General features: G+C 40.6%; 1 protein-coding gene across 1 annotated transcript in view; it reads right to left on the bottom strand.

Moving 5' to 3' along the window:
• Nucleotides 1-25,386, bottom strand: part of zbtb16a (zinc finger and BTB domain containing 16a) — a 108,434-nt gene that overhangs the window by 57,974 nt on the left and 25,074 nt on the right. The window contains exon 3 of the mRNA XM_086012401.1: nucleotides 7,985-8,082. Coding sequence (XP_085868527.1) covers nucleotides 7,985-8,082 — 98 coding nt within the window. The remainder of the gene's footprint in view (nucleotides 1-7,984; nucleotides 8,083-25,386) is intronic.

The following is a 25,386-nucleotide window of genomic DNA, read 5'->3' as shown; positions in this document are numbered from 1 at the left end:
GTAGGCACGATATGGTTGACATCACTTTGTTTGTTTCAAATAATGGTAATAAATGGGAATAAAATATTTTTAAAAAATCTAAATGGCTGTGAAATATTATTACATTTTCTGAATTGAAATCTCAGAAAAGTTTTGCAATGAGTTGAAATTGTTATTAGGACAACAAGATTTACATAGATCATTAAATGCTAAATAAGGCGATTAGCAGTAATGAATTATGATCTTAGATCCAATGTGCTAGGGTTCAAAATTCTATGACTTGCATTTCATAAAGACCTAACAATGAGTATTAAAATTGATTAAAAAAAAAAAAAAAAAAATTTAAATCAAAAATACTTCAACTATCGAATAAGGTGATGAGAAGTAATAAATTATTTTGGCATCAGACCGATAGTGAAATATTCAAATATTCTCTGACTTGAAATTTCACAAAGCCCTGACAAGGAGTTTTACATTTCTTGTTCAGAGATTACTTGAGCACAGATATTTGAAATGTTGAAAAAAGTAACGAGTCGTAGTTGACAACTATGGCGTCTGTCCCACTGTTCATTTCAGCTGTGAAATGTACAGTAAAAAAATTGACTTGAAATCTCACAAGGACCTAACAAGTTTCACATTTTCTTGTAAAAAGCCTTTTTTTTTTTTTTTTTAAATCTAAAATGTCAAACAAGGCGATAAGCAATCATTATTTTGTTAGTGAAGTGTTAAAAAATTCTGGCTTCAAAATTTCAAGGCCTAGCAATGAGTTTTACATTTCTCATTAAGAGATGACTTTAGTTGGCATGTTTGAAATGTTACGTTAGGTGCCGAGCAGTAATGAACTAGTTTGGTGATAATTCTCCCACTTGAAATTTCACAAAAGCAGTTGCCTTTTGTGTCTTGGCTGCACTTGTTGATAGAGTCCCTTTGTTCTGATGAGCACAAACCATATTCCCTTGGATCATTGAATCTCCATAACCTTCCCTCTCTGAGTTTGCGTGTGCGCGCTTGGAGGTCATTTAATGCTGTCTTTGCATGCATAACAAACAAACACACACACACACACACTCCCCCCAAAAAAAAAAAGACAGGGAGAGCGAGAGCGAGCGGGAGAGAGATGCAGCGGTGGCGACAGTGGTGATGAGAGCCGGTGAGTCCAGGGACACAGATAAGGTTGCAGGAGCAGGAGGCTAAATTTAAATGGTAATTGGCCGACTTCCACAAGCTTGTGGGCATTTTAATGAGTCATAATAACTTCATTTAAAACCAGCTGAGCAGAAAATAGATTGGCGAGGAGCCCGTGGCTAGTATGGATTTGTGTTGTGCCGACGCAAGACAGACACACACACACACGCACGTACACAAAAAAAACAAAACTCGAGAGACGTCTATCCAGGGCATCTCACAAAAGAACAGTGACTCACTCATACATGGTTTCTTGATGTAATGTGCTATTAACACAAAACATGGTAATACATATTCAAATCAGCCAACCAATTGTCTGTTTGCCACTATTTTGTTTCCAGAGCCTGATTTTGTGTGAGAAATTTCAAGCTTTTCAACCAATCACACTTGCCTTTGATTTTTCCTGGACTACACTACAACAGATGTAATGTAGGGAACTTTTTACCATGTTTTATGAGAACGCTCATTGATTTACGGGACGTTTGTGGCTAAAAATACTCTTGCTAAGACATTTATGTTGGTATGTTTTTGATAGTTTGGGAATTTTCATTGTTAGTTTTTATTTTTTCCTTTTTTTAAAAATATTTAGTTCATTTTATTTTGTTCTCAGAGAAGGTTTGTTAGTTAAAAGTTGTGCTATATGAATTAAGAATATTTTTGCCATGTTATTCCTTTATTTTTTTTTTAAGAAATGTAACCGGGTGACCGTATATTAAAATATGCAAACTAGTTATAGTCAACCATGGCATCTGTACATCTGTTACCGATCTTGTCGGAAGTCATGCCTTCCACACGCTACATGCACCCGGGTTGTACGTTGCCCACCCCCAGAAACACCCCCACCAAATGATTCCAAAATTCACAAACTGCCTTGTCTGCATGCATTAGTGTTTGTTGGCCGTGTGCGTTCTACAGTCAGTATCATTCAAATTTGCAGGAGATCAAATTAATTGGCAAGCTTTTGGCAATAATTGACTTTGACCACACACACACACACACACGCACACACCCACGCACACACCCCTACACATTGACAACAACAAAGCAGCTGGGCTGACGGAGGGAGGGAGGGAGGGGAGGGATGATGAAGCGAATCCAAAATTTAATCGACTGTGTTCTTGTTTTGAGCAGAAGGCACAGAGTGTACTGTACAGCGAGGACACATAAAAACGTTCAGTCTCGACTAAAAGAAAAAAAAAAAAACAGAAAAGAGAAAAAGGAGATACAAAAAAGGAGAAGGGGTAGAGGTGGGGAGAAGGAGACAGCCTTTGGTAGACACGCAGACGTTTCGGCAATCACTCTCCATCAAAACACTTGTCTCGCATACAAAAATAAGACCTGGCATCAGTGCGGAATACCAAATCAGGCCCATTAAGCAGAGCAAAGGGCCGCTCGCTACTTAGCAACCTTCCAAAAATGGATTTAGAGCTACGTTATCTCCTTCACTCAACACCTCCATGCTATGTCAAAGCGTTTGATTGACAGGCTACAGGAAATAGTGATAGATAGTTGCATTTATCGTCGCCAGAGAAAAAGTTGCGAGGGGCGCCAAACAGAGGATTCGTTTGGAATAGATGATTGACACATTTCTGCGAAGTCATTTCATGTTGTTCAGTTACGCTCTCACCCTGTGGGACTGAGTGATAATTGGAAGAGTTTTGTGCATGCTTAGCATGTACACAATGCCCAAAGCTTGAATTAGCCGCAATTTAGCATTTAGCGTGTGTCTACTATACAAGCTTCGAATTTGGTGGCAATCGGACAAAATCTCGAGCAGTACACTTGTACCTTGAGAATGACGTGACTCGATTTTCGAGTTTTGGGAGATTTTTTTGCTTTTTTTGTTTTTTTCATTTTTTGCTTTGACTTGCCAGAGGAAACTCGAGACATTTGCGCTTTATAGCGACAGTAACCTATTCACTTCACAAAAAGCAGTAAATTGGCAGATAGTGAACGTTTCATGTTTAATGCCGCCCGGAGTTGAAGTTTGTTGTTGTTAAACCTCCGCAGTATTACGTTTGCAAACAAAGTTAGCTAAGCCGCTTATATTTCTTCTTCTCGTGTTACCCTGTCTTCTATGTATTTTCCAGCAGTCCACGCTGCCTCTCACAGGTCAGTCTTGGTACTACAGCAAAGGGGAAAATTCCCAACTACTGAAAACGTGTTAATCTTAGTCTGTGTATTGAACTGTATGTAAGAGCTGTAACTTCTCCGTGTGTGTGCAGATGCATTATCAGCTGAAGCACCAAAAAAAAAAAAAAAAAAAAAAAAAAAGCTAACATATAAACTGCCCTCTGGCTGTACTTTCATTTTTCTTCAGAACTATTTCTTTTTCCGCAACTTGCTTTTAATAGATGGACTTTTCCCCCGCCACTCAGCCTCACTCTCTCACTCACACACACACATTTCTGAATTTGTGGCCTGGAAGGCAGTCAAGTTTCATTAATTTCTGGGTTTGGGTACAGTACAGTGTGTTCCTGGACTCACATCTGCGAGCGATCATAAATTCTGGTATGCTGGCAGAACATCCAGACCTGCCGGCACAAATGTGTCGTCATCAGCGTGAGGGAAGAGCCGGCGCTGTGCCAGGACAGCCGAGCCGCCACCGCCACACACACAAAAAGTGAAACTGACGGCAATGGAAGTGTGAGACAAAGACGCAGGTTTTTTTTTTTCTAATAAAGAAACAATTCAATCTCTTTCCCCCTCATTTGAATGCTCCCGATTTCACTATTACTATAGATCGTAAAATACAAATTTTATGATAAATAAAATAAATAAAAATGTGTAATATATGTCATATATTAAGTTTGTAATTATGTATACTCCATTTTGAGAACATTTGAAAACAGCAGGCTTCGCTTGGAAAGTGCACTATCCTAAATTCGGGGAAAACTAATAAAATAAACAATAGAATATTCACATTCATGCATTAAAGTAAAATAAACTAATAAAAATAAAAGTTCTATAGTTCTAGATTAGGTTTATAGTTTATTTCAAATTCTTAAATTTAGAGTAAACCAAATGAAATAAAGAGTATTTTATGATTTAAAGTTTAAAGAATAATACATTTCTCAAAAAATAGAATACCAATTTTTTTCTATAATTATGTTTGTGTTAAAAAAGAAATCAGAAGCTGAGGGAAAACCAAGATAAATCATATCAAAATAATATAAAACTATAAATATTTACAGAAATAGAAAGCATTTATTGTCATTATATGATGTAGGAACATCGACATTGGGACGAAACTCCAAATTTGTGTTTTCCAGAAAAAAATTTGGAATAAAAAATAAATAATACAAAAACTATACTAAACAATACTACATTATACTTATGTGTATTAAAAAAATCTATATTAAGAGAAAATAAAATGGAATAAAATTACAATAAATACTGTATATTAAAATGAATGATTATAACATTAAATGAGAATTTGTCCAATGTAAAACATGCTTGTTAGTAAAACCCTTAATATCAACACAATGACATAGGATCCCTCATGGTCCATGTTTAAGTGCGCTGACATTCTAATAGCAATTGGGGTCCCTGTTTATTGCCAACAGGCATTCAGGGACAATCTGGTGATCTGATTATATAACATTGAATAAAACCAAATAAGGATCTGGTTAGTGTGGTTTGGAAAAACAGGTTATTTTGCAAACAGAACAAAACAAAACGAATATTTATGGAACGCTGACTTAGTTTGGCAGCAGTTGAGGAAGTTGGAAACAGTTTGCCAAACATTACAAATGCTGAAAGAAGTTTTAAAGATTTATTCATTTGGTCTAGCATTAATCTTCTCAGGCACTAGCTTGTTTTCGTTACCTTTTTTTTTTTTTTTTTGGGTACAAGCACAAGCCAAATGAAGGAAGAGTTCTGGAACATTTACAGAGCTTTGTGGGTGCTCGCTAACAAGCAGTGACAGTGAAATGCAAACTGTATGCAAAGACTAGAATGTCTCTATTTTATTCTTTCAATAAAAGTGGAAGTGAAATGTTGGCAGCTATTTGAACGGAATCCAATAAAATAGTTACGCAACAGACAAGAAGACCGTGATATAATCAGCGGGTGACTTAATCATCAACAAGTGGAGACATTTCGCAAGCTCTGCAACCATACAATCATACAATCATAACTAGTCACACAGAAAATGTGCAGACTTTTAGATCTCAGGTGGATGTTATAACTCAATAACATTACGAGAGCAGACAGAACAAGCTGGGAGTGAAAAAATAAATAAAAACAAGCAGGCGCACTGTAGACTGTACATACTGTACCCTCCCTCAGTGGTGGCACGCAGCCCAGACGGGACACCGGCCAAATGTCTCCAAACAACATGTGCACGCAGACAGACAAACAGACAGGTAGCTGGGTAGGAAAGCAGAGAGGCAGGCAAACGGGCAGAGAGACACAGGCAACAAGACAGGTAGAGTAGGCAGAAAGACTGGTAGGTTGGAAAACATTTGGGCACAACAAAAGACAGTTAGCTAGTTCAGAGGTATAGTGATGCCCCTCTAACTAAATAGGCGAGCAGTCAGGAAGCGAGAGAGAGGCAGGTAGGTTGGAAGGACGAGACGGACGGACTGGTAAGTCAGCAGTTAGACAGACTAACTGGTAAGCAGGCTGGCAGAAAGAGGGCTAAGCAGACAGGTACAGAGAAAGACAGGTAGCTAGTGCGTTAAGCGGAGAGACAACTGAATGGGCAGGTAGACAGGCAGCTGCAGCAAGATTGGCAAGAAGAGGCGGGTGGGTAGGAAGGACAGGTGGACGGGTACACAGATAGACAGGTAGGTCGTCAGCTAACCAAATTGGGGGAAAGGCAGGTATGGAGACAGACAGAAAAATCTGTACTAAACAGACAGAGGGCAGACAGCCAGGTGGGGCGAGACCAACAAGAAAGACAAGCTGTTGGGCAGGGAGCTGGGTCGACAATCTGTTGAAAGGATGGGCAGGCAGACAGGTACAGTGATAGACCGAAAGATAGCTAGCTAGTTTGTTCAGCAGAGACAGACAGTTAGATTCAACAGGTGCGTCGGAAAGAGGGGCAGACAGGTGCATACACTACCAGTCCATGCTATTGAATGAGAAACCACGTCCAAATTTCAGAATGGTAGGCAGGACAAGAGAGGAAGGACAAGTATATAGACAGGAGAAGAAAAAGGTCGGAAAGTAGTTGGGTAGACAGACAGAAATATCGGTTGCTGGTTTGGGAAGCAGGGAGACAGGCAACTAAATAGGCAGATAGACAGGCAAGTGCGGAAAGACAAGCGGGTAGGTAACCACCAAGATGGAGACAGAGAGACAGACTGAGACAGACACAAAGAGAGAGAGACAGCGGTAGAGCGAGACTGGAAGGAAGGGAGTAGACAGCGGCGGTGTTGCTTGGTGAAACATCCACAACACGCGTCGCATACCAAAGAGCCGCTCTGCTCTCTCTCTTCATCTCTCTGATATTCTGTCGGCTGTGAAGCGAGCTTGAAGGATGATGATGGCGGTGGCGGCGGCGTTTGGGACTCGGCAAAGTGTCATCATTACACAGAGAGTAAAAATGGAGACGCCGTGTCAGAGTGAGAAAAGCCTTGAAAGTCAGAAAACGGTGGAGGCGGAAAAGAGAGAGAGAGAGAGAGAGAGAGAGAGCGAGAGAGAGAGTGGGGGAGAAGAAAAGTGTACAAGAAAAAGTATCAAAGACTCTTTGCCACTGCACTGTCTCTTCCCTAACCGTCGCCTGTCTGCAGCACAAGCGCCTCTCTCGCCTTTTTCATCAGCAGAAAAAGTACCTCAGAAGCAACACGGCGCCAGTTGTCACTCGCTAAAAAGAAAAGTTTGTGCGCGTTTCGTCGCCCGGACCGAAAATACGCCGGTTGAGTTCTCCTGGCGGGAGAGGATCGCGGGTAGAAACACGTCTGATGACGCCAAGCACAAGCTATCATTCACCTGTTGACTGCAAGACTGAAAACACAAAAACCATGACGAAATTAGGCTTTTCACGAGCAGGATTTCGGAACCGATCACCGACTGTGTTAAAAAAAATGATCGCCAATCCGATCAGAAGGTGGACCAATACATCTCCTCTATTTAAACAACTTGTTTATTTAATGTACAGTCTACCTCCTCAGCTTGTCCCACAAATAGCCAAACTTTGCATACAATTGACAGCCATTGAAATGCATTGGGGAAAAAATTATTCAACCCTAAAAAATGTCTCCAAAATGCTGATAAACATTCAATTCTCATTTTTGACTTTGCTATTTCATTAACAAAAGTTTTTTCTTTTCAATTTTAGTTATTTCATTCGTTTTCCTTAAAACCTTGCTCGGGACTCCAGGATGCGAGGAGGGTTGGCATCAAGGTCAAGCAAGAAACGTTAGAACAATGTCCAAGTTCAACAGGACTAGCTATACCCAGGTTATGTGACTCTTGTAGGAACAGAACACCTCCTGAAACTGAGGATTGCCCCAACCTTAGACTGACTCGAGCTCACCCGTGACCCGAAAGAGGGCGAGCGTTATATAAAATGAATCATCAGACGACACTGAGCCGTGAACTGCATTTCAACCTGCGGTTTCGGGCCGCTTGCCGATACAGAAATCATTACGTGCTCTGTTCCGACTTGTCTTTAAGGGCCACAAATGTCATGAAAAAATGAAGTGTGAACGGGTGACGCTGCACAGGCACGTCTTAGGTTACACTTCCAAGAGCTCCTTGGGCCATTCCATAGACAAACCAGTGAAAGTTGTACACATTGAGGGAGTTGTCTAAGTGAGACAAAGCAGGCGAGTTACCCCTTAACGACCAGAGGTTGGTTTGATTTGCTCACCTGAATGAGACAGCAGATGCATGCGTAGACGGAGGCTGTCCAGGAAGCTCTTGCCGCACAGCTCGCAGCCATAGGTCTTCATTCCGCTGTGCATCTTCCTGCGGACCGGGCGGAGAGAGCAAAAACACATCAGGACCTCAGGCAACAGGATGATTCTACAGACGGATCGGGTCGCAATCGCCATCACGCCAGCTTTCTCGCAGCGAGCCCCCCGACCACGAATGCGCGTTGTAAATAACGCTAGGCGTTATTAACTCCCTGCATCCAACGAGCTGCAGATGGCAAAGGAGCCATAAAGCCAAAGAGAAAGATTTATTCCGCACTTCTCCGAGCGTTCATGGGCCACTTTTTGATTAGCGCTCTCGACACTCACAAGAGGAATCCGATAGCCGACGTTAAGCTGTAACAGTTTAAGCTCCCAAGGTCAGACACGGCGAGGGGTCAATATTTGATTGTAGGGGGCCGAGAAGGCCTTGAAGGTTAGCTAACTAAATAACATGTGACAACACACAAAGTCTGGCCTTCGCCAAAGGGGCTCCGTTACGAAATTCTCAAAGAGCCTCGGGCTTGGAACAAAGCCAGTAAAACTCTTGAGAGATATCTGAAAGTGCTCTAAAGCAATTAAGGTGACACGAATTGCCACACAGCCGCCACAGTCGCCTTGAGCCCGGAGAGATCTTCAAACACCTTGCCTTGAGAAAGGTACACACACACTCGCGCGCACACAGCTTTGATTATCGGCAGAGTCGACACATTCAAAGCTTGATCCTTTAAGCTAAACGATACCAAAGTCTGATCACTTGACTTCACTTGTGAACGATGTGGAAATCTAATAAAAGGCTACATGCGAGGAGCAAAAAAAAAAATCAAAAAAATCAGGGAAACTCTGCACGGCTGTTTCAGCGTCATGATATTCACGATGATCGCCAGTCGTCAAGCGGACGACTGAGCAGATCACCGCTTCTGCGAAGTGTTGTTACTTGGTTATTTTGGAGTTTTGACAATTTATGTTGAAAATATTCTCGTTTTTGATACAGCGCTTCCATTGGCTCTCATCAGATTGCACACGTTTACCTGTTTTGGCCAGTGAGCACCGTCTGGCAGGGTAGGAAAGACAAAATGTCAACAAATGTCAAGTCAAAATGAGCTTGCGGTCTCCTTCCGCTCAGCGATCAGCCAAGCAAATTCCCGGGGAAAAACAACGCCCTTGATAAGCGATACACTCAGCTCGGGCGAGGAGATGACAGCCATCCATCTTGGAGTCTCTCAGAGAAGCCGAAGCAGGCGGTGCCACTCTAACCCCCCCAAAAACAGAAGTGATTGATGTCGCACATTGAATGCAAATGGATGCGCTTCGGCTTTGGGAAAGTTAGCGACACAGCCCAGAGCATAACCATCCCGTGATTGGCACCTTTGGAATAAAAGCTGCAATTACGGTGCAATGTCCTGGCCTTGACGAGGTTCAAGGAATAAGGACAAGAGCAACTGGAATTGTTGTATCAGGGAGGTTTCCGGTCATACACACAATTGGATGAATCAATAACAATCAAGCGAGGCTAGGCTACATTGTAAAGGTGCGTGACCTCATCCTGTCGGGCTGTACACAAGCTACCACCCTCGTACTGGAAGTAATTTCCTCTGACGTTAATGTAGCAACACAAGTTTTCAGTTACACTTATTTGCCACGGTACCATCAGCAATGACAACTTTTGGTATGGCTTGCGATGCTCTATAGTCATTCATGCTAGCAGTAATCAAGAAACACATCGGATGCTCTTTTTATTTCAACGTCTGGTTTTACGTACTTATCAAGTCCGCACAATTGTGAAAAATTCTCATCAATGTCAGAGTTCCTCTCTTCACAATGGTGCAGGCAAACAGCATTTTGAGGTTACGAACAGCGTGTGTCAAAAATACGTTGTCACACAGCACAAGAGGGCTCGCACAGTTTTTGCCATACTTACTGCCTTTGGATTTTTTAATATTTAGGGTCAGGAAGTGTTTTTCTTACAAATATTTATTGTAATTCTGACTTTACTACTGCGTGACTGTGGTGCATTCCGACTTGCGTACAAAATTGGGTTACGTTGCCGCTGGTAGAATAGAACTCAGGTATTGCACTTTTTAATCAGAGATGCAAGTCAACTTTTCTAGATGATTTTTTTGGCACTGATTCCGAATCTGCCCTCATTGGGTTTTTTTGTTTGTTTTTGCACATCCGGTTTTCATAATAAAAAAATATATATATATAACAATAATATAATATGTAATATAGTTATGTAGTTAGTAATTATTAGGAATGAAGGCTTAGGTTCTAGATTTTTTCTGAAACGTCAGAGCTATAAATTACAATGCAGGGTAAAATCCTTATTGTGCAAGCTTTTTTATATCAAACTCAAAAACCAAATGTGATTATATCTCAAAAATCTGATGTGCTAGATATATATGCTATAACTACATTACCAGGAAATCATAATGTCCCCTGATGAGTTTTTTTTTGTTTTTGTTAGAACAGGTCCACGGGCGCTACACCTGCTCTATTCTGTTGAATACAGTGCCTAATTCTAATCTAGGTTAGTGAAAGCTGTTGACTTAATTGCTGAGCAATTTTAGATCACTTTTTTTTAATTTTGTATGTCAGTTTCTCACAGGTCTCTGTAGTAAACCACAAGGCACGCCCTGTTCTTCTCATCTTGTATGGAATGTTGTTCTTGGAAAGAAAAATCATTATGGTTATTAGGCAAGTTAATACGGTTGTAACGAGAGAGGCAGGCCTTAAAGAGACAGGAGCTAATACAAACATCATGCACTGTCCTTGAGTGCTCTATTTTATCATTTCGAACAGAAATTCCCAAACTAAAGTTGTGGAAGTGGACCACATTTCTTCAAAGAAACATTTCAGCATTTTCTTGATATAAATTAGCAGTTAAAAACGGAGAGGGGGTGCACCAACTGTGTCAAGGAGGTGAAGGGGGTGCTTGGCTTAAAAGGTACACCTTAACTCTTGTGGAGTCCACCATCCATCTTGAAATGAGCCCAATGGATGACAGAGACTTAAGATAAATTGAATCCAAATGACTGTAATTCCCTTTGACAAAATGTCCGTCGGCACGACACGGATTCGCCAACGAGCAACACGGTGGACAAAAGGCGGCGGACAAAGGACGGATTTTTTCTCCCCCCGTTAAGGATCATAGGTGAAGTACACACTTTCGCGAAGATAAGAGAAAAACACACTTAAGCGGTAAAGCGCAACACACACGGCGCACAAAGCCTTTCAAAGGCCTTTTGTGTCGCCCCTCAATCTGACCATTGTGTCGCCCAGACATAGAACTGATAAGGTATGGATGGTCTTATTAAGGCCACTCCAATTGGGAACCGTGCCATGTGGGCTCAACAGCAATGTAGCGCCCGTGTGTGCGTGTAGCTGGCCAAGTGTATTGTGCCTAAACTACAATGGTTCATTGGAAATACTACGTTACTTGAAGATGGATGGACTGGCAACAGCCTGTGACTGGTAATGAAGCATACTCAATTTAGAAATTATTGTTCCTACGTTATAGCATCCAACGCTTGATGTACAATAGTTACAGGTAGGTAAACTCACATACAGAATCAGTCAGTGGTAGAAGACATTGCTATGGTTTCTAACTGTAACGGACGCTAGCTTGCGCGGTGCGAGTGTGTATTAGTAGAACCTCACTCCTCAGAGCCTTTAAAAGAGGATGCTGACCAATCAGTTAGTTAGCTAAAAGCTCAGCGGTCAGCGCACTCTACTTCCATGCCGGTGATGCGGTGGCAGCACGGGTTCAAAGCCCAAGTAGGCGTTGCTGGCCTGCGCAGGGATTGCCACTGTTGCAGCGGTGCCGTGACCCGGATTGGGACTGACGTTTTCAGCAGGTGTGTGGAGGTGAGTGTCACAGATGGCGGATGCACGGTTGAAATCTTACTTCTCAGAGATTTCAAAAGAGGGTTCTCGACACTGAGTTAGCAACCTGTGCTTTTAGTTCAGTGGTCAGGGCACTCAAACTTCCAAATCGGTGACACGGTGAATCCCATGTCGGTGTGGCTCGGAAGGTTTCGGTATGACTCTACTAGCTATTGACGCATTACCCCTCTTGGATAAAATGTTTGATACATTGTTGTCGTTTGTTTGCATGGTAGCAACCGATGCGCCGTATTAAAGCGGAACAAACACATCAAGCCGAGGCGATACAGTGCGTTGGAAAAACGTCACTAGATTTGTTGACTCCGACTTCACACACTTAGCAAACTTTTAACAAGCATTTTATATACACTTACAGACTGGTGCTTTTTAGCAGAGCGCATCATCTATCGCCGCATCACACAATTGATCACCGCAGCAAAGTTTAATGAGATGTAAAAGGATACTAAATTGCCACAGCTCATGATTCAGCTCAGAGATATACGCACGCTCGAGTCTCTTTTCTAAGTGCTGGCTTTCATGTTGTGTGTCTGAAATACATGATTAGTGTTTGTGTGTGTGCGGGTGATTCGAAACAGACTGACTGCAGCCATTAAGGAAGTTCACATAAAACTCTCTCAGGCCATTTGCCAGCTTAATAATCGACTTTGTCCGACAGTCACTTTTGACAAGCGGCGTAAATTTGAAATTTATGTCAACAAAACATATGCTAATCACGTCCTCGTAAAACAAAAACGCCGGTGCTTGAAATGCAAATTGCGTTATTGAGTCGTAACAGCTTGCCGCGCCATGTAATTTTTTTTTTTTTGTCCGTCTCCCAATTTTGCCGGTGGACTCGTCTGGTCGTATATCACTGGTGCTGCCGGTAAAATAAAAGGACCCATGCTCGCAATTTGTCATATTAGAGTGTTAAACGAAGCCTTACAAGGCGGAACGCTAAAATGCACAAAAAAACAATCGGCACGTGACATAGCACTTGTTCAGTAGGTAGCCATTAAAAAGAAAAATAGGTTGAAATATTCTGCCTGTGACTGTGAAAGGTGTGTTAACTCAAATGTGTTCAACTACGATTTAACAGTGCCACAATTAACTGTACAGTGGTACCTTGACTTAGGACTGCCCCAACTTTTTCGAGTTATGACAAATATAATTTTTTGATGATTAATTTCAATGGGCAGAAAATGATTTAATACACAAGTAAAGTTAAATGGTACTAGTTACAAGCTTGGTAACCAAATTAATTACGTCACGGTACCACTGCAGTATACAAATAATGCACATTTCCCATTATTTAATACCTGATTTAAACATCCTTGTATTTTTATTTTATTTTTTATTTTGGGAAAAATATGATTGAAGAAGCAGACACATTACTACACTCAGGATGGTACCATTTCTACCTAAATTTGGGCCAGGAAAAACCCTGTAGCCCGACGTGATTGGCAAGCCTTTTTTTTTCCCCTCGCCATGGCCTTGAAAAAGTTGCTCTCTATCTTCCGTCCATCCTCTTATTTTTCTCCCGCATCCGGCGCTTCCTTGAAGGGAGCGATAAAACAACCTGGAACAACGTTCGTAAATAAAAAGGCGCAGTGAAGAAAAAAAAAGAGAGGGATGCACGGCTTAAGATGGAGAGAAAAAGAAAACACTAAAAGATAAAAGGGAGCCAATTGATAAGAGGCGGTAAATTGAAGTAAGGCTGCTGCGTAACGGGCGACTTGTTTGTTAATTCATTCGGTGGCCGGGAAGAAAAAGAAGGGATAATTGCAGCAGGAAAGGAAAGGGAAAGGAGCTCATGGTTTAGGGATGTTAGCATCCCAGGCGGGGTTGAAAGGAAATTGACTTCTTCCCCCACCATCCCCAAAAGGGCCTTCTTTGAAATCTGAGCATCATTTTTTTCTATCTTAAAATTAGCTTCCAAACCAAGCTGACAAAAAAATTCCATATTTCTATTATACTCACATACATCTTTATCTACCAGCGAAGGGCTAAACTCATGAAACTGTTGTAACGTTGGAAAAAAAGTCAATTACAGTAAATATAAAAAATATCAAAATTACAGATGATGCAATAATGACATTAGATTTCAACTACAACTGCTAGTGAGACACACAGTGTTAGCAACCCAGCATGATTGTGAAGACATTAAAACACCTATTACCACTGGACATTAACTGCAAGTTTTGTTGATGAAATAAACGGCAAAAACACAAACCGCAGGCTAGTTAAGGATGTCAATTTACGGATGATGCCAGATTGAAGTTAGCATAAACACACACATTTTGACACTGTCTTCAAGTATAATACCAAAGTCAAACGTTCTAGACACTACTAAATTTGGGTCAATGAATATTTTTAAAAACGCACAAAAACTACAAGACCGCAAAACTGCATGCTACTAAAGACTCCAATGCTCCATCCGGCCGCGTTTATGAGGATTTGACACTTCTTGTCTTATTTTTGCAAATACTAACTTATTGAAAAAGACAAATATTACCCCCAAAATTAACTTTAAAAAATGCATAAAGGACATATGTTAAGGTACATTTTGACATAACGGATAATGCTGAGCTGAGGCTTGTTAGCTCGCAGATATAATTGTTAGCATAAACGAACATTTGTAACAATCGCCCAAAATTATACCTAAGAAGTTAAATGTACTGAATGTTAAAAGCAAATTTGTGTCAATTATTATTATTTTTTTAAACATACAACTACAACAAGAACTGATATGCTAAGTAAAGATGCTAATACTACCCGCAGATGGGGAAATTTGAGACAAAGTAAATGTATATATGATCATTCCTAGATGATATAAATGGATTTAAGTACATTTTGACATCACAGATGACAACAGATTGAAGCTAGTTAGCTAGTAGCTACAATCCTTAGTGTGATAGTAGCAAAACTGGGTGAAGGAATATTCATAAAAACATTTAAAAACACAATAAACTTGATAACGTAAGATGTTAACGCTATGACCAACAAAAGTTGAACAGTGACGGCGTCTGTTTGCAATGTTGCCCACTATTGATTATTAGTTTTACAATTACGTGCAAGGAGGAGCTTCATTTTTTCCAGTCCATTAGGGGCGGCTCACCAAGCGGGATTAGCGTCCTAGAAAAAAAATATAAAAGAAAATCCTGTCTGAATGTAATTCGATTATAGCGCACACTTAATGGTAAAAAACAACAGGGACAACAGTGACACCTCATCGATTTGTCGGGCGCACACACGTCATGTCTACTGCGGTTGCTAGCATTTACATGGCTCCATTTGGTGGCTGTCTGGAGAATCAGGTGGTAAAAGAAAAAGCTCCCTTTCTGTCATTTTATCCCACTTTTAAGCCTCCCGATTCCATTACGCCACCCCTCTGTCTGTGCTCAATCAAAATATATCAGGCAGGCTGGCGGAATGCCACTGTTTATCCCCAAGTCCTCCCGCACATATCAATGACTTACCTCCACCCAACCTCCCCAAATGCCGGACCCCTCCAGTCGGGGGAGGTCATAGAAATCATAGCCACACACCCTGTTGCTTGTGTCGAGCATGGACCAGTAGCATACGACATGCAGGAAAAAAAATGCAACATTGGTTTATTAATTTACGCCCGAAAAAATACAAAATACCAAACAACCCTTCCCGCTATAGGAAATAATGTATCGATAGTAAAAAGCATGTAAAGGAAAAAAAATATTCCCAAAATGATACCAACTTCACTAAAAATGCCCACAGATTTAGTGCCAAGAATTTCTACCCTGACCTAACACTACAGAAATTGATTAGCACTGCCCATCTCTCTAGTGTAGCTGGTTCAAATTTGTTAGCAGTCAGACACATTTTCAAATGTAAAAGAAAAAACTTATACTAAAGGCTTTTACATTGGTTCTCTAACTGACTACATGACTGAACTGTACTGAACAAAAATAAAAATCCTGTACTAGATTACAAACAGTCACTATAACATTCTGCATAGTTTGACGATCTAATTCAGTGATTCTTTTGCATACTACTAGAGGGAACCCATCACTAGAGGTATAAGCGCCAAATTCTTTTACAAAAATTCAACACAGTTACTTTAAAATGCCTGAACTGTGTCTTAAATATTTTCCATTGATTCATGGACGATACAAAATTTATATTTGCAGCTTCCTACGATTAACACGACAAACAGCAGTGTTGCTCTTCACCAACAGGGCTGGTTAAATAAAGATAACGAGGGAATAACTGCACACTTTGGACCGGATTTTTCATTTTGAGACCTTAAAAGATACTTTTGTCAAGCGAGTAAGTAAGATGACACGCATTAATAAAACATTTTTCTTAAACCTGTGAGAGAAACCTCACTGAGTTCAAGCATCACAGCGCTAAAATCAAGGTTTTACATTTTTTTTATGTTGCCATTTTGCGTGTTTCGTCTGAACTGAGAAGCTCAGGCGTGCACATATAAAAAAAAAATATATATATAAAAAAAAAATATATATATATATATATATATATATATATATATATATATATATATATATATATATATATACATATATATGTGTGTGTGTGTGTAGAAGCGGAACGCCTATAAAAAGCAGCCAAACAAAGTGTTCCCTTCTCGCCTCATGCATTATGCAGTGGCATCACCTTCCATCAAGTGGCAGAAAAACCTCAAAGATGTCTAAGTTTAGCTGGCAGCCTGAAAGCCAAACACACGGGGAGGCAGACGACATTATTTTGACTGCCGCTGTCTGTCGCGCTAAGCACCTGTTACATCAATAAAACAGAGACGAGATGGGGTAAAAAAAGGAGTGCTAAATGCAGATTGTGGCACGTAGGTGAGACGAAAATGACGGCACATCAAAGTTTTGACCTTGGTGGAAAAGTTTTGTCTGGGGAGATTCCCTACAGGCACTATGTCAAAACAAAAGTCAAAGAAGGCGGAAGAAAAATAAAAATAAAAAAAGAAAGGAGCGCGATAGGATTAAAAAATAACGCTGATAGCTTTTGCTCGCTTTTACAGAAATGCGCATGTGTGGGAGATTGACGTTTTAGTTGGAATTCTATATGACAGCTTACCACAAGTGCCATTCAAAAGAATCGATAAATACAGTTCAGTTGTATTTAACTTTTGAGTTTGATATTTTTGGATTTTGTTTTTAAGAATTGTTTGTTTTTAAGCATTTGAGGTATAATTTTTATTTGACATGACATTGCAGAGAGCTCTTAAGAGTTTTGTGCTTTATGGCTAGCCGACAAACTGCCTTGCTCCATTTTCTGTCACCCATTCAGCTAGGATTCAAGTTGGGCAGCAATCAGAACAAAAAGAAAAACTCAAAGAAATTCATCTTTTATGGAGCCCTGGAAATGGCCAAAACTCTCTTTGCAAATTTCCTGTGCCTTATTAGGTAAAATTTGAGCAGCAATATTCAACCCTACATTTAGGCATTACTTTTTTGTACTTAAAATAATAGTTCTGCACAGTTTTTATGTCAATGTGACATGGATGCACAACAATCTCTTTTTTGGGCCAATTACAGCTGAAATCAACTAATAAAAATGGTAAAGGGCAAAATTAATTAGACACGCATTTCCCCAAAATCATTTGCAATTAAAAGTTGCTCGAACTAATTAAGATGTTGATCAGTTTACTTGAATACAATCTGTTTAAAACTTTTACCTACGGAAACGTAAAACAACAATAACAACAACAACAACAAAAAACATGTCAATTATAGATGAACCCAGCTCAGAAAAAAAGGCTGAGGAAAGCTCAGTTAATTAGAGTCAAACACGGTAATAGCTTCAAAATCTGCAGAGTTGTAAAAATGTAAGCACCGCAGATGTAAGATTAGCATTTCACCTTGTTGCATCACTTGCACAATAAAGTCAAGAAAAATATGCCCAGAGATACAAAACAAACTTGCGTGCATTCTGCAGGTGAAGATAACATTTTAAATTCAATATTTTTTTTAAACAAGTCTGATTCAAAGCTTTGAAGATAACAGTAAATTTGTGATATATATATATATATATATATATATATATATATATATATATATATACACATATATATATATATATATATATATATTTTTTTTTTTTTTTCAGGGGGGGGCGGTTATCACTAAATATTTTGCATTTATAAAAAAAAAAAATAAAAAGGGAAAAGGGAAAAAACCACCAACGCTAGCTTGTGCTGCTTCCCAGATGTTCACTGGCTGGTGGTCAATATTCCGACCACATTGGTGTCTCGTTGCCCGTGCAAACACGCTTGTTTGTCTGGAATTCTCTTCACTTTTTGGCAATTTTGGTATGTTCTTGGACGGGTCTCTCAAACACTTATGCAACCTCTCCGTGATGGATTTACTGTTCGTACTAGAAAAACTTGTCCATGTAACCATGTGTTGCATGTGTAAAACAAGTAAATACATAATTGGGTAGACGACAATACAATGAATTGCTAGTAATGTAAAAAAGCTATCCTTAGCAGACATGGATCCGTAATATTCCACCAACTTTTCTGCCTGTTCCTTTTTTTTTGATGTTTCATTTCGAATAAAAGTGTTGATCCCGTTGGGAATGATTAAATGTGACTCGCGCAGTCTTGGAGTACTTCAAGAGAGTTGCAAAGATAATGAAGCGTGACAATTGCTCCTATTTCTAGCAGCACTCCGATCCTCCCCGGAGCTTCCCAAACCTGACTTTGGGAATCATCTGTGGACATTACGTAACCATGCTTTTCTTTTATTCGTTTAAAGTTTCTTCTCTCCTCGCGACCTACCTAAAAGATCTGTTTTGTTTGGGGGGGGGGCGTGTGCCTTCAACCACTAACACCCCCCCCCCCCCCCCCCACATCCCCAGAGTAGCTTCCTAATGTATGTAGGCGGCAAAGTTCAGCAAGCAGGTGTGACGGCTGAGCGGCAGCCGCTGAATGGAGGGGGCGGTCTGTGCCAAGAATTAGTCGGTTTGAATCAGCCTTGATGGTCATGTCAGACTTTTGGATTTGGCCACAAAATGCGGTTCATAACAAGAGCATAGACTGTATGGGTAGCCCAGTGGCAGAGGAGGCAAGAAAAGTAATAGCGCACTTCTACTAAGTGAGCCACACACTTTGTTCTTTGAGCGTGTTTGAATCCGTTAAACAGCAACTTTGCTATTAAGTGCAACGGAAACACAGAATAAAAACAAATACTGTAGAACGGCAAAGGAGTTGTACAAAGGACAAAGCATTGCATTAGCACCCAACATTATCGTTGCCCAAGTCATTTTTAACTTAGTTTGACCAAATCAATAAAAACTACCAACTTGCTTGCTGAAATGTTTTTATCTTGTTTTCCGAAAATATGACCTATTTGCCCTCAAAATTCTACAAAGGTACATCGAATAAAATGAAAAACAACACGTTTGTACTAAGAAAGGTTATCGCACACATCTCCTAAATGAGAGTTGCTCTGCCATGAGAGTTTGAATCAGCAACTGTGCTATTGAGTGTGATACAAATCGAATGATAACAAGAAACTGGAAGGATTTTTTATAAAAACAGTGAGCAGTGTAACGGCCAATCAAAAATGCCATGCTGAGCTCTCATGACAAAAGCGGTTTCCGGGCGAAGCATATTCGGCTCATGTGGTGTGCATGCCTTGGCCTGGCCACCTTGGGGCAGTGTAATACTGACATATGGATAATACTGTACTGGTGGCTCAGCTCCTCTTTCAGTTTCTCAGTACGGCAGTAATATTAGTCATTCTTTGCAGAGGATAAACAATATGCCGGTGAGTATTGTTATATTACCTCTCCGCATGTGTTGCTGCACCATTTGTGTTCAAAGCCGTGTACCAATTCCCATTGTATGTTAGCCTTAAGCTAGCGGCTAAGACTATGTGGTTTCTTTAAATACACAACATGTAATTTTCTTTATTTGTCATTTTTGTGTGCTCAATAACATTCACAATGCATTTAAAAATGTGTTTTAACCATTGTAAATGTAATTAAGCATGTTTAAAATGTTGTGAGGGGGTCTGGAATGTATGTATGTCCCGCAATTAATTGGCCTCACTGTTTCTGAAAGCACACTATTTTTCAGCGTGAACGCAAGACTCCCAGCCCTGGCGAGACGCCAGCGGAGGTTTTCACCACTCGCCTCTTCCTAATGTAATGCGTCTCTTTAACACGGCAGCAGACGCAAGTAAAATCTAATAATCCTAAACATAAACGCTTTTTAAAGCCTCGCGCTGGATCCGTGCCACTATTATAGTACGTACACACACAACATGAGGTTACACAGCTGCGGGAGGGGGAAAAAAAACGGAAACTACAGGAGCGAGCGAGTGAAAGGATAAAATATGTGCTGACAGCTTTTTGGCCGCGGGCTTGCAGCATTGAAAAAGTAGCGTATGGGTGTCGGGCCGAGGTTGTGAGAACATCACGCACGCACACCTACCGCCACCACCATGACGGACTACATGACGGATAATGTACTTTCTCATTCCAACGGGACGCTAATGTAGCTTTAAATGCTTGCGGAACGCTTTCATTAAGGGGTGGAATGGCGGCGGAGTCGTTATATGCGATGCACTGTGGCGGAGGCGCCTCGGCGCGTCAGTTATACACGGTTACATAATGTTATGGTGTTGACTCGACTTGCCAAAGGCATTGTGAGCAAAAATTTGAGCTCACGACAGGTAGCAGTTTGGCGGAGAGTGAATAACTCAAAATGTACTTATAACTATGTTTTTATACAGTACAATACAATACTGTAGAGTGCTATTTCTCTTATTTTCCTTTTTATTGGAAATTGTAGTCAGACTTCAAAACTGTATGACCTCTACTCCGGCATTTCTACTTTGGAGGTTTCACCGTGTTTTATTGTGGCCATTCTTGCATAATATTAACCATGATTCATTTGTGCCAAAATGTGACATTTTTAAAGCTCCTTTTAATAATTAATGTGAAACAAAACCTTCCACTACATTATTTAGTGATTCATGCTCATTCCGACTGTCATGCTCACTGGTCGGAAAGTTGGAAGCGCATCAGAACATCTGCTTGGGATCCACTAAATCCTTAGCGTGTGCATGCCTTGCTCAGCACAAACAGTGTGACCAGTTATCCTTACTTTTCAAAGTACACAGGTGCCTTGATTTACGAGTTCAATTTGTCGCATGACCATGCACGCGACGAAAAACACTTGTATCTCAAATCATCTTCCGCCATTTAAATGAAGGGAATGCCATCAATCTGTTCCAGCCTCCCCCCCCAAAAACGACAACAATTTGAAATGCAATTTTCATGAGAAAACTAGCACTCTACAATACTGTACTTTTTTAAACAAAACACACAGTCATGACATAAAGCGGTTTTGTCACACTTCGCATCAACTGAATAAGATAGCGGACAATGAAGTATGTCAGCTCAATTGTATCTCAGGGCACCATCAGAAAAAAAACTTAATTTTCATCAATTCTCTACTTATTATCTTCATTGGGGTTACACGTACACTTGGGCACTTTTTGCAAGCGGCGCGGTGCACGCTGGACTAGTCGACAGCCAATCACAGGGCGCATACAGACAAACAACCATTGCCACGTACATTCACTTAAAGTTTTGAGTCTTTGATGAATGTATTCGGAGGAATAATCAAAATGTCTCAGAGAAGAACAGTCATTTCGACCATTTCTTAGTCAGTAATACAGTTTGATGTCTATCCAAATTTGGATTATTTGGCGGAGAGGCCGACGCTCTAACGAGCACCACTCAGCTTTTTGTCTTTGCTGACATGGAATCAAAATATGCTTCTCACGCAGGCTGTTGCCACTTTCACAGGAAAAAAAATAAGGCCTAGCAGAGGGACACATTTTGAAAGCAGGGTGGTGCGCAAACAACGGCTTGTGGGCCCTCCTACGGCCTGCCAGAGCACTTGACTATAGCCTGCCATGCAAAAAATAAAAAATAAATCTGGCTTTTATAAAAAGACTGAACTAGGACAGGGGTGAAATGAATCCTCAAAACCCCTTTTATGTGGTGTGCAGTCAAGCTAGCCATAGCAATGCTATGCATGATGCTAGCACCCCGCCAAGATGGTGAGAAGCTCTGGCGTTTTCCTGAACGCAACATACTCATAGCTGCTCTGCCATTGGCTAGCCTAGCATCTTCCTGGCATCCCATTGGCTAAGAGGGACCTCTACCGTATGTGTCTATGTGTGCAGATAGACAGGTAGATAGACAGATATGTGATAGATATGTCTATGCATCGTCCTCGTCATTCGCCTCTCGTGCCATGAGGTGTTCCGATAGTTTTACGCGAATTAGAAACGAGGAAAAGAAAAAAAGGAGAAATCGTTTTTTTTGTCCATACAAACAAAGCAAGAGATAATAAGAAAAGGGGATGCGTTTGGTTGATCTCACCAAAGAATATGACCGTAATGTATCGACAGTCGCCACGTTATTAAATCAGTTGTTTACAAAACGCCAGGCAAAAATCACTTCTGAGAGAGAACATGAACCAAAGAGGGCAAAAAGCGATGAGGACAGCAATTAAAAGGTAAACGACCATCATTTTTATTCTTTACTATATTCTTTGTTTTTTTACATTATGCACATCTCATTTATTGTGCAATAATCTAATTGTAATATATATTTGTTACATGTTTTGATGCATTTTTATGCTTTATAAAACATTTATGTCAGAATATTGGGGGGCTTGGAACGGATTAGGGCATTTATATGGAAAACTTACAAAATGTTCTACTTAAGAAACTTCTTCCAGAACCAATTAATTTTGTAAGTAGTGGTACCACTGTATACCAGAATATGTTGAACTCTTTTTTTTTTACCACTATTGCCACTACTTTTATTGTCATTCTTCATTTTCCAGAAACAGAACTGCTGTCTTCTGTTTGAATTGGAATGAGAAAAGCCAACTGTTGTGTCATGTGCACATGTTAATATTAAATCCAAGGTTCTACTGATAAGATGACTGACTGGATGCCCATAACTCCAATTTTGCCACAGAGAGAAGATGGTGACAAGAGAGTATTTTATAGATAAGTATTCAATGTGTTTACGAAAGTACGACTGTATGCGTAACTATAAAATTGGGATTTCTCCATTGTGGGACTGCTCTTACGGTATATTATTCTACTCTATACTGAAACAATGGCTTGTGTACAGTGCCTCCAGGCTGTGCCCAAGCCGGCGTATTTAGCGAGACACCTGCAGAGGTTCTGCCCCGGTGTCACGACAGCATTCAGGTCGTTTGGCTAAAAGTGCACCGGGGGCGTCATTCAAACGCGCCTCTTAACAAACACATCTCCATCTTCTTATTCCACCTGTCTTCCGAACCTCCCCCCGGTCGCCTTTGCATTGCCGGCAAACTCCCCCGCGCGTTAGCCCAGACAAGCAATTTACCGTTTTTGTTGTTTGCCTGACCTAGAGAAAACAATTTCAGAAGGGTCTTCCCGAGCTCTTAACAGCGCGGTTGAACAGGTAAAAGCGACGGTGTACCACAATGGCCCTTTTTTTTTTTTTCTTTACCTTTGTTTTTTTTTTTTTTTTTTTTTTTTGTCGGCGGACAAGATGAATTGGTGAGCTGTCAGCTCGAGACAGGCCGAGTAGCAGTGTTTCTGTAATGGGACACTGGAAGTGTCTTTGATTAATGGAAGAGCCATACTGAGCTGTTAGGGAAGCCGCCGCGGCCCCAGCGAGAGCGATTGAGCGGCGGATACGTGCCGACAGATCTGTGAGCGAGCGCAGCCTCCTTCCGGGACAAGAAACGCGCAAAAACAAAAAAAACGAATGTTTAAGTTAACATGGAGCCTATTTACAAATCTTGCTATATAATATAGTTTGGTTCAGACCTCAATCTTGCTGCTGATGCTGCTGTTGATTTGCAATTTAGTTCTTTTAATGACTTGGGCGGGGAAAAAAACATGAATCTGATGTTCCATTTCATAGAGAGAAGCGCATCAAGATTTAAAAAAAAATTCTAAACCCATTTACCATGGGTAAAATCAGTCTGAATGTGATATTCTCAGCACCAGTACATAGCTCCACCAAGGCTTAAACATCTGTCACCTGCAAAAACAATGACGCTACTTGATACTGACACACCTACCTAAAAAAAGATAAGGATTCTATTATCCTAATGGAATGGTGAAACATGTTCGTAGGATTTTTTTTTTTTTTTGCTATGAAAGTCGTAGCCACCGTTTCCAACCTTGCCTATACTACACCTAAATATTCTGAATGTGATATTTTAAGCATTATACCATTATATCTGCAACCACATTATTTTTTGAAACGCTATTTATTTTGATTACATTTGTTGCATAGCTTCACTTTCGCACATGTGGATTGATTCAATCTTGATATGGGCATCCAAGTGGTAAATCAGAAACATTAACGCATGCCAGTAAGAACACAGACCACAATAGTTACAGTTAAGAACTGAGAATGCTAATAAAATGAATCTGTCCTAAATGATGTCTCGTTTTAGTAAAATCAAAAAAAATAAAAAATCAGATACCATCTTCCGAAGACTCTATGGAATAGCAGTGAAACATCACATTAACAAATCTATCTTATCTTGTAATAAATGGTCTCACTTTGACCCAAGATCAACCACTGGAAAGCCAGTACATTTGGGAGAATCTCTCTCACGACAATTCCAGCTCATCCTGGGATATGAGGAACCTAAGATGTGGGATGGCTGAAGGGTGATTATGTTGGCTTCCCAAGGGAGCACGTTCTTCACCAAGCTCACCACTGAAGGTATGAAAAACATCTGGACAAAGCCACCAATCACAATGGCTCCACACAGGCCCGTACTCAGTCCACCCGCGCTTTTACCCCCAACCCTTGGAGGACCAAGATAGCCATCGGGCGTCACTAGGAGTGCATGATTGGCGGCTATTTCCTTCCTGGGTCGGGCGAGGGTTAACGGGGTCACCACGGGATGCCCGTACAACGCAAACGCCCGAGGTATCATTTAGTTAAAGGTCAAGGGGGGCGATTATTTATGTGCTAGGCAGTTGGGTTCTGGTTCGAATCACATTCAGGTTGAAATGGCGACATACCTTGTTCATTCGATTGTAGTTCGGAATGTGAAGTTTTTGGATTTTGTTTTTGGACGTAAAGGAATTATGCGATTCCAACAGAGCTAAATCTTGATCCATAGACCTAGAAAGGTGTCAGGATGTTGGTGTTTAACCAAAGACAATCTTGACAAGAGATACTTCACGATGGCGTTTTCAAGTAAAACCAAATCCAGAACTGAATCCAAATTTTAGGTGCATTGACTGGTGGTGCTCTGTGGTCGCCGATGAAAAGATATGCCAAAGAATTCCAGGTGCCCCGTCAAACGTAATTGTCTATAAAAGTCAATTAAGAGCTAGGTTGATCACATTTTCAAGAACGCAGGAGGTGAGTGCAGTTCTGGGGATAAGCGATATGTTCATCAAGGGCAGCGGCG

Source organism: Filicampus tigris, chromosome 17 (genome assembly GCF_054856515.1).
Source record: "Filicampus tigris isolate MCC_2025a chromosome 17, RoL_Ftig_1.0, whole genome shotgun sequence".
NCBI lineage: Eukaryota > Metazoa > Chordata > Actinopteri > Syngnathiformes > Syngnathidae > Filicampus > Filicampus tigris.
The sequence above is the reverse complement of the archived record's forward strand: the minus strand, read 5'-3'. Positions and strand labels throughout refer to the sequence as shown.